General features: G+C 39.4%; 1 protein-coding gene across 1 annotated transcript; it reads right to left on the reverse strand.

The window, feature by feature from the left end:
* Positions 1-6,116: 6,116 nt before the first annotated feature.
* LOC109954684 (uncharacterized) lies at positions 6,117-7,431 on the reverse strand. The gene is made up of 3 exons (XM_020590186.1): positions 7,338-7,431; positions 7,192-7,250; positions 6,117-7,062 (listed from the first exon to the last, which is right to left on the reverse strand). Exons 1-3 carry the CDS (start codon positions 7,364-7,366, stop codon positions 6,305-6,307), a joined length of 846 nt encoding a protein of 281 aa, XP_020445842.1. The 5' UTR covers positions 7,367-7,431; the 3' UTR covers positions 6,117-6,304.
* Between the last annotated feature and the right edge of the window lie 3,745 nt (positions 7,432-11,176).

Below are 11,176 nucleotides of genomic sequence, written 5' to 3' on the forward strand. Positions count from 1 at the left end.
AACTCAACCATGCAAGTTAAAATCAATATGTGGCGATCGCCCACTTCATTCAGCCCAGCGCTCCCTCTCCCTGCTCCACTATGCTCTACTATGGTCGACTACGTTCTGCCATGCTCTGCCCAGATCTGCCCAGCTCTTCAGATATTTGTCATTATGAAATTACAATAAATGAAAATGCAACAAAACTTTACTGATCAAGCAGAAATAACTAAAAATCTCTCTGAATAGTTAGAGAGGTCAATCCCACTCAAACCCTTGTAGAAGCTGATATCTCTGCACTGCTGCCAGTGCTGTTCAATGAGTCTGTGTCACAGGAGGCTTCAACAGCACCTCTCCACATTAAGACAAGTTATGGAGCAGATAGCTACAACCACAATATTTTGAAAAAAGTTACATACAGTAGCTTTAAGTGAGCAGAAGATGATCTGATCTTCAAAAGGAATAAAGTTAAAAATGAAACATTTTTTTCAAAATTTTAGGCTTGATTAATATATTATTTTTGCTCTGTACAATTTTAGGGTGAGAAAAAACAAAAACCAAAAGGAATGGAGCACCATGCAAAGGTTTGGGCATCCTAAGAGATATGAGCTCCTATTTAACCACTATCAAGGCACAGACCTTGTTAGGTCTCTGGGTTCTTCACAATAAGCATTAGGAAAAGTGAGGTGATGCATATTTCAAAGCTTTATAAATACTCTGATACAAACCTTGACCAACAATCAGCAGCCATGGGCTCCTCCAAGCAGCTGCCTAGCACTCTGAACATTAAAATAATTGATGCCCACAAAGCAGGAGAAGGCTTTTTCAGGTAGCAGTTTCCTTAGTGTAGAATGTAAATACGAAATGGCAATTAACAGTAACAATGAAGGTCAAGTCGAGGTCTGGAATCAGAATCAGAATCAGCTTTATTGGCCAGGTGTGTCGGACACACGAGGTACAGCGGCTCTCAATGTGTGCATCCATATCAACAAGCAAGTGAATGTGCATTAGGAAAAGAGGTTTAAAAAATAAATAATAAATAAGAAGATCAAGAAAACTTTATGAGAGAACTGTTCGCTGGATTGCTGGAAAGGCAGATCAAAACCCCTGTTTGACTGCAAAAGACCTTGAGGAAGGTTATTAAATTGCTAAACATCGGCATAGATCAATCATGCTTTGGGCTTGTGTTGCAGGGAACATTCATCGGTACAGGGAAGAATAGATTCATTTAAATACCAGCAAATTCTGGAAGCAAATGTCACACTGCCAAGTAAAAAAGCTGAAGATGAAAAGAGGATGGTACCCTAGGATAGCACCATAGACATTGTTTAGTTACTAAATATAAACATTTTTAAGCTTAATATTTACTGTTCAAATTTTTTTTTAGTGTGTTGGCATGATAACATTTGCTAATTAGCACTAAAAACAAACTTCAACTGAGGCTGACGGGAATGTCATTATTTTTGCAGGCATGTGGTTTTAAACAGAAGTCCTAGACAAATTGCCTCATGATGGTGCTAAATGGAAAGAAATCACAAAGTTATAACAATTCATTTGAGGGGAGGGTAAATGTTTGCACCAAAATATGTGACAATGTATCTTAAAGTTGTCAAGAAATGTTACTCAGAATCAAAATTGTCAACGACATAGTGGCACTATAGGGAAGGTCAGGGGATCACCAAATTCAAGATGATTCATCCACCAAGGACCATAAATGTTTATACAGAATTTCAATCAATCCAGCTAAACACTTGTTGATATATCTCAGTGTAGACCACTGACAGACACTGCATCCTTTGAGCAACACCGCTGGTGTTACTAAAAGTACTAAAAATGTACACTTACTTCTGAAACTGACATGTAGCCTGCAGTTTAGGTGATGTAGTAGCTACCCACATTAGCTCCCAGATGGGGGAACCATATGTCCTGAGAAGAGGCAGTGTGGAAGGTGCATGTGTTTCTTCTGCTCCTACCATCACTGTTTTATTCATAATGTCTCTGAATGCAGTTTGCATATGTACTGAACAAAGTGTACTGTCATATGCATTTAATTCACATGAATGTATACAAATTCAACACTGATTTAGCTGTATATCTCTATTGTAATGTGTCTGTCATCTATCATATTGTTTCACCACAGTCATTCAAACCAAATAATTTGCCTGCATACCCTAGTTGTTGTAGATCATGGAGTGTGGCATCTTGCACCACTGTTTGTTTCTACCAACAGTGTTGGAAGAAGTACTCAGATGCCTTACTTAAGTAAAAGTCCTGTCAAAAGAACAAAAGTATTAGCATCAAAAAAGTACTCATTATGCGGAATGACAAATTTAACATTAATGTATATCATATTATTGGATTATAATTACTGACACATTATTGTGTCATAAAATAAATGCGGTAGAGTAAAACGTACAATATTTGCCTCTAAATGTAGTGAAGTCAAAGTATGAAGTAGCTGTGAATGAAAATACTCAAGTACAGATACCTCCAAATTTTACTTAAGTACACTACTTGAGTAAATGTACTTAGTTACTTTCCACCAGTGTCTACCAGTAGGGTTGGATGAACAAGGTACTGAGACAATGTGTGTCTGTGAAAGAGAGAGAGAGAGAGAGAGAGAGAGAGAGAGAGAGAGAGAGAGAAGTGAGGGGTTAGGCAAGCTCGGACTCCAGCTCCTTACATGCACCCAATCAACTCCTATCTAGTTCCTGTCACACACTGGCTGCAAAATGAAACTGACTATTGATTTCCCACATTACCACAGGTCAGTTGTGCTGCCAGGCTATAGTGGGCTCACTGAAAACTCTGTGTGGGACGACAAGAGGAGAGGACAGGAACACAAGGAGGAAACACACACATTACAAAACACACAGACACCCAAGCGCAAATGTTCTCGGTTCTCTCCGGGCTTGTGTAAAAGAAAACAGGCACACCTTCTCTGAAAGAGGTGTTACAACATATGTAGTGTAGCACACACAGGACATAGCAGAGCTATATATATAGAAGTGGGGTAAGTGCACAATCTTCCTCAGTAATATGAGTGAAATGGAAATGTGTCCTCCCAAATACCTTTAATGAGCAAACATCACATTCCTCCAAAAGCTCAAAGAAAACTCACTGTTCAGAGCTAAACAAACTCTAAAACACACAAGACATCCCGGCTCCTGCTCTGTGTTGGTTTACTTGTCAGCCTGCAACAGTCAACGTAATTGCTGTTCTGCCATGCACAACCGTTCACTCACAGTTTTGCTAAGCAGGAAAAAACACAGCTGAGTTACTGCTCTGTCATTTAGCTTAGTGAGCTTATCTGTGGTTTAGGGCAAGTTTGCCTAAACCAGAACTTGCAAGAGTTTAACAGTTAAACTTGAACCTGTGCTAAATGAGCACAGATTCAAGTGATCCACAGCTGAACTGCAACTGAGTCTGGTGTTTAAGCAAGTTAGAGAACCTCTCCATCACATAGAGCTGTGGAACTAGGTTTGTCTGAGGATCAGCATTGTGTTCTGCCACATTTCCACATAGCTGTGCAATTATCAACCATTATTAATTAACAACCAGTATGAGTGAATGATTGCACTGTGAACGAGCTTGTGTGTACATTTACTCAGATTGTCATCCATGACAATGATCTGATTCATCAATGCAACATTAACAGTGTTAAGTATTTGTTTTTACCTCTCAGAACAAGTCAGATTTTTGGGGGGCTTGAACCCAGGACATCTCATAATTCCAACAGATCAGATAGTTGCCCTGCATAGAACTACAACTTAAAGCGTAACATAATATTCACACTCACAAAGACAATAATTCTAAGTGTAGAGGGAACTGATGCCCATCAGACTAACAATAGTGCTGCTGACTTGTGCTTGCAGAATTATTAACATGGGTAGATGTTTGTCTTGTAATGATTTTTATAATATTAAAATAATTAACCACCGGTCAAGGCCTTTGGGAAAGGTCTTTTTTAAATGTTTGACTTAGGATGGTTTACTGATGATAACACAGGTATTTATTGTGTCAGCAGTTCAACTAGGCTCTGCATATTCGCTACATCAAGGACCATAGTGGGAAAAGTCTTGTTCTGTTTGTGTTATGTACTCTGTCTTCTTTCTCATAATCAAATAAACTAAAAACTAAAGATAAGTCTGAGCACACCGACATAAAATATATGCAAAAAGCCTCTGGCCTTAACTGTATTACCCATGCATTGATAAAGTATGTGTGGGTAATCTTTGTTTGCATAAATTACTTTAAAGCTGATGACATCCAAAGACAATTTAAAGACATTTCACCGATTTGTGAGCAACACTTGTAAAACTCTGTAGCCTAAAGCTGACAACATGAAGAGTACCAGCTCCATTTAGCTGAATGGCATGACTTTCTCCATAGACTTTGCTAACTTTTAGTGTGTTGGTCTGTGAACAATGATCTGACTGACATAAAAACTCAACTGGTCAGTGAACTGATGCCAGCACACGAGGCAGCACCAGCATGTGAAACCAGAGAGCTCAGAACCTTATTCAGCGATGAACTGAAAAAAATCAACAGGAATGAGAGGACTGTAACTGTCAGTGTGGCATGTATTTGAGTGGTATTCAACATTATTTACTTGTTGCTGCCCAGTATAGTCGCCAACTCCAGAGCAGTTTTGCTGGTGATCATTGGTTGTTATCACCCTCTCACAAATATAACCATTGTTCAGGGGTGTAAAGGAAAATACAGCACTTTAGTGTTTGCACATTTTTCACATTCTGTAGGCAGCCATGATAAAAGACTGACTTACAGTCAGGTATACACATTTGCTTCTCAAGCTAGTAGTTTAGGCAGCAAGGAAGAGACTCTGAAAGCCTTTGGATTTTTCAATAGTGCAGATAAGTACAGAAGGTGTACAAACGGAAAAGGGTGAAATATAATTCTACACAACAGATACCTGTTCACTTTTTGTTGAGACTGTGAAATAGGTGTTGATTTAACTTTTTCATAGAGACTTAAGGATTTGCGCTACAATAGTAATAAAGGTGTCAGGTGGAAAATATGGAATAACAAAAGGAAACAGTACAACAATCCTAAAAATCAAACAAACCTCTCAAGAACATGTTATTTATTGTAAAGCTATAATGTGTTTGGTTGCATTATCTTTTTGTAAATGTTCTTAGTTTTTGTCATTCAAGTAAAACATACCTCAGCTCATGTGCTGTAAATAAATTCTACCTGCTGCACTGCTTTCCATGTAGGGCTTGCCCAGGTTCATCTTAGGTTGCCACAGCCCCCATGCTGATTACACACACACTTAAGTCTCCCACCTGGTCTCATTTTTGCCTGCTTTCCTTTTTCAAACAGTATCAAAGATCATTAAATCATTGAGGGCAAAGAGGTGAACAACTACAGGGTGGCACATGGTGTTAATGTGCAGCAATCAATAGCAATGAAGAGCAGCTGAAACCCTTTAAGTAGTGCTTTTCCACTCAGTTTATGGCACTTGGATCATCTAATGCAGATTAAAATGATTTATGCAACATTTTCTTCTAGGTTTTGACTTTAGCATAACAAATGTGTCCTCTGAGCAGGTTTCAAACTTCTATTTTCTGCCCAACTTGACATCTATTGTGCACAGTGACTCCTCACTGCGCTCCTTCCCACTCCCCCATAAACAGTTAATTGCTTGACTTTTCTCTGTCATGCTTTTCCTCGTGTGTTCTGGAGAGCTCATAGCCGACTCAATTTCTAGCACCCGATTGATTTATGGTCACTTCATAGACAACCTTACCTGTCTAGGCAAGATAAAGCTAGGTTCAGATAAAGACAAATGTTCAATATTTTCTGACCATGAAATTTAAAATCTAAAGCTGCACTTTAGCACCTTATTCTCTTAAAACATATCACCAGAAGACCAGGGATGTTTGGAGATATTAGCACAACTAGTAGCATTTGCAAAACAAATTGTCAACAGATTACAGGATTTGTCAAAGGCTGACCTTTGGTTAAGCAGCACCTGTGTACAAAATGTGCCAAAATGATATTTACCCATTTGAACCAACAGATGGCACTCTGGTAACATCCAGACCTCAGTGAAACTTTCATAAGGTGGATTTAAAAAAAAAAAAAAAAAAAAAAAAAGCAGCACACACTGAAAATTATGTTAGTAAATTTTTTATTCAAGGGCAAATACATAATGCGACTTGTTTCAGAGTTACAGGTTGAGGAAAAACAAGTTGTACAGTAAAAAAAAGTTTCTTTACAAAATGCTTCCCTGTTAACTTTAACTCCTTATAGGTACTCAATTTGAGAAGACAACTGAGCTCTGTCACTAACTTTCAGACATCTAAGAAAAGGGTGGGTTACCTTGAATAAACTGTTTGACACCAAGGTTTCTGTGTAGGGGCTGAGCAGGATGCCCAGGAAACCTAAACCTCAACCATCTAGCAGACACAGGATCTTGGCTAGTCATCGCTCCACCGTGGCCTTTGATGAAATGAGATGAAGCAAGGACAGGAACTTCTCTTCCCAAGTCTCTTCCAGTTAGACCCCTCTGGTGAGCACCATGACTGTTGCTCCAAGGTGGGGAGTGTCCACTCACAGGCATGGAATATCTGTTTGGGACATCAACAAGGCCGTGCTCATTGTAGCCAAATGATCGCGGCCCAGTGTGACCTCGATGATTCCAGTTCACATGGTCGGACTGGCTAGGGCCTTCTGCCCATTTTGGTGGGGAAACATGCTTGACCCCCTCAAAATAAGACTTGTGGTTTCTGACTAACTGTCCTTTGGGAAGGGCGAACGCTTGTTTGCTGGCGTATTCATGTTGAATTGGGTTATAAGTGCCATAGCTCGGCTGAAATGGGAATTCAGGAGCCCTGAGGCGAGCGTGTTCATGTCTCCTGTTGTCCAAGAATCTCACCCCTGGATAATATCGTTTGTAGTAGGCCATGTGAGAGTCACTCTCAGCTGGTTCAAGATGAGTATTTTTATATAAATGGGGTCTTAATGGCTTTGTGCTTGGGCGCCTTGCATGGTGAGGAACATGAAGATCAGGGGCTCCATACACTCCAGGGTAATTCAAACCCAAGGCAGCAGCACGGGCTATAACAAAAGCAGAAGCACTTACAAAGCTGTATTTATTCTTTGTTTGCCATTTCATTGTTGTGAAGTGCCAGCTATACCCACTAATTACAAGCAAGCAGTAACATCAGTCAAAAGTCCACAACTTACCTCTTGCTGTTTTAGCACAATACACACCTCCAGCTGACACAGAGTGAAGCACAGTGGTGCTGCAAAAGACAATAAACACTGTGAGACAAAGTGCTGAGCAGCAATGATTGGTTTTTAACCACAGGAAACATTCTAGTTTAAAATACCTGAGAAAAACCACCAGTGGTAGAAACATCCTTGCAGTTAGAGCAACATAAACTTCATGGATGCCGTTAGCGAGATGCTTGCCACTGGACTTCTTTTAAAGCCGCCCTGACTGGCCAAAACCTTGCCCTGGCATGATTTACTAATTACAAACAGCTGGTTGTAACACAGACCAAAACTCAGCCACTGAATCTAGTCAGCCTCTGGCAAGTTGCTTCATTACAGGCAGTTAGTTAAAATGCTTGCTAGAAGCAGATTTCATCAAAACAACACATTTTTTGTTGTTTTTCCATTTTAGTTAAGTGAAACATGTATTTAAAACATGGCAGAATGAACAGTAAAGATAAGAGTCCTAAAAATATTTATCGTTTTTGAACTGAATTTTAACTCTCATCTGCTGCAAAAAAAACAGTTTGTAGAGGCAGGGTTGCAAAAATGTAAAAGGTGTAAATAGGCCTATGTAAAATCCTTTGGTGTAATTTGAATATTATCTATTTTGCAATCCTATCATAATTAATCACATCACCTCAGGACTTTAAATTACCTGAACAGGTACCTAATTAAAACTTCACTAGACCTAAAACTGATAATGATACATAATTTCCACATGATTACCATAACCACCACACATTTAAAATGAGCTCATTAATCTTGACCTCTTTCATTTAACAGGTCAAAAAACACAGAAAACATTTAGAAGTTTACACACAGAGGTAACAGTGAGTTTTTTCTTTTGTTTATCATAAACACGTACAGGTTAAGGTTAATTTTAAAGAAGCACAATTAATACTTTTATATGGGAGAGAAAGGAGTAGAGCTGAGATTCTTGCAGCTGGATATGTCTCAGCCGACAACGAGGCAGCTGAGAGCAGTGGAAGCATTTAATAATTCACCCAAATTATTTCTGTCAGGACTGACAAGCTAAACAGGGGCTTGATTTAATTCTGTAATTGCATGTTCACCTTTACCCTGAACCCATACTTTGGTAATTAATAGGCCCCAGCTTTATTTGAAGTGTGGCATGGCAAGTAATGGAATTCAAATTGCAGGTGATGTGAAACCAAAGAAGTGAACGGCCGCTTGGCCAAGCACCTTGTGTTATTTTCTAACCGTAGTTGTCACCCAGGGGAGAACGATGCCAAAAGGTGGCATCCACCCTCAATCAACCTACAGACCTAATCCTCTGCTCCTGCACATCAAACACCATCTGTCTGTTGTTAAAGATGGAGTAGACTTTCCCTGTTTGACTTGTTGGTTTCTATACAGCACACATGCCTGATAAATACACACACATTCAACCTGTCTAAGACGCACTGTGGTGGTGGCTTGTCTATCTGTAAAGTGACTACTTTATGTTGTGCTGGCTGAGATTTCCCAGGGACTCTGAAGCAGACCAATATCCCAGGAGGATGAGGTTGAATCGCTTGACACGAACTCTCTGGAGGCAGATGATGGTAGATGGTGAACAAGGTCAGAAACAGATGACCAGTGCTCCACCTGTCAACCTTGGGGTGATGGTGAGCCCTGTTGTTCGACTCCAATCACACCCTCTGGGCCTCATCTGTGACAAGAGGAGAGTCATTGGTGTGTTTTCCACAAGATGTTCACTCAGACAGAGCAGCCTACCGACTGCTGAGTGACCACTGAACTCTGACACTGCAGTGACACAATGTTCCACTGAATTCATGATGAAACCACTCACATGATGCTATTAGATTCATGATGACACCATTTGTTTTCGACAGATTTTCTAAACTCATGTAAACATGTATCAGAATCAATTAGGCCTAATAATATACAGTCCTTAGAGGATTCACATCAAAGCACTTAAGCACACAATCCAATTAAGAGTGTTTACTGTTTAGATTGAAATGCTCAGTGTTCCGCTCTTAAACCCAATCCCCATATCAGTAAACAATATTTTCCAGAGGGTCTTTTCCAGTGGTTGTGTGTTGGAGTTTATGTGCACATGCATGTTTGTATGTATGAGTTAGGTGAAACATATGCCAGTGGTGGAATCTAACTAAGTGAATTTATTCAAGTAGTGTACTTAAGTACAATTTTGAGGTATCTGTACTTTACCTGAGTATTTGAATTCCCTGCTACTTCATACTCGCTATATTTTAGAGGCAAATATTGTACTTTGTACTCCACTACATTTATTTGATAGCCTTAGTTGCTACTTATTTTCAGAATCTTGATTAATACAAAAATACAGTATGGTTATGGACTTTATTGATCTCTGGTGTGAAATTCACAAGCTACCCAGCAGTAATTCAAATTAAAAGCATATACAGTAAGCTGATTAAAACCAGATCCCCCTTTACCAGCTGCAACATTAAATGTGATGTACACAATGATGTATCAGTAATTATAATCCAATTATATGATATACATTAATATGTTTTTGTGCACATGTTTTGTGTGTCAATATATCTTTAGGGCTCAACTCCTGATACAGAAGTTGCAGACTGCAAAAGATTTGATAGGTGGGAATAATAGACATTGTATTTGTTGTTTTAAATATTTAATAGTACTATACTGAGTTTTCTTGTAGTCAAAAATACCTACAGGCTAAGTACATATAGTACATTAAAACCGATGCTTTTTATCATCTCTGATAGTGCAGGTAAGAGCACATACTGTATCTTAGGCAGCTAAGCCCCTATATACCTATAACCATATATATAACATTTTTAAGTTCCTGATAATATGGTCAGATGTGCTCAACCTGTAAGGGATAAACAGCCTGACTATCTGAGACAAAACCCACTTTGAGGCTTGAAGGATGTGAGGTGACATATGAGTGACACAAAAACAGGGACACAGAGTGTTTGGGAAAAAATATGATAACGTGTTCTTTCTGATGTTACATCTAGCAACCTCATGTGTTGATGCATAAGAGCACAGGGTTCTGGCAACCTTCATTTTGATGAAAATGGCCCATTTTTTTAAATGTACATCTGGTAACTGTAACTGAATTTCAGGCTTCTTTTCCTTCACATTTCTGCTCTTTTATTGCAGCTTCCTCATTCTGAACTCTTTGAGCTCTAGGGCTCAGGCTGTCTCCAAAGCATGAATAGCAATCAGCGGAGGGAGCAAGGGAAAGGAGCAGAGGAACAGAGAGGGAGAGAACCACACATAGACAAAAAGCAACAGTTTTTGCGAGAAAGAAATGGCTGAAATACACACTGAGTAAGATATGGACAAAAACTGCCAGAGAATGATGGTCTACAAGAGGAAGCAAGCCATTTCTTTCCACGTTACCAAATTAGCAGCCCTCCAATTCATCTCTGGTTCATACAGATTTCATTATAGAGGCTTGCCTGCATCAGGCATGCTGAGCCTGCAATTTGAGACCATAATTAATTTGGACTTTTTTGGAGCCTGCCTTTCTCAGCTTTTAACTAACTAAACATAGATTGTTACTTACTATCTGTTCCTCTTCCCTGGTTTTCCACAACAAACAAACAAACAAGCAACAACAAGATGCTGTAGGGCCTAAAGCATAATTAACAACAACATGATTAAGATGGCTCCTTTAAATTCCACACCAATTAGGAAAACAAAGCAGTCAGCAAGTTTGTGATACCCTAAATAAACGCCTCTTGTGGCTGGTTCCAATATGCATGCAGTGGCTTGACTGGGGACACAGCCACCTGTCAGGAGTTATTTGGATGTTAAGAATCCCCCCTTGCATGGTGCTGTCCCAAATCATCACCCCACACTCAGCTCAGTATCAGGGATTAATTACTTATGTCTGCTTATACAGAGGCTGGGAAATCCTAGTAAGCCAGCCAACAGAAAGAGGGAGAATGGGTAATGATAAACAGTTGTGTCT

The sequence above is a fragment of the Monopterus albus genome, unplaced genomic scaffold (assembly GCF_001952655.1).
Source record: "Monopterus albus unplaced genomic scaffold, M_albus_1.0 scaffold11.1, whole genome shotgun sequence".
NCBI classification, from domain to species: domain Eukaryota; kingdom Metazoa; phylum Chordata; class Actinopteri; order Synbranchiformes; family Synbranchidae; genus Monopterus; species Monopterus albus.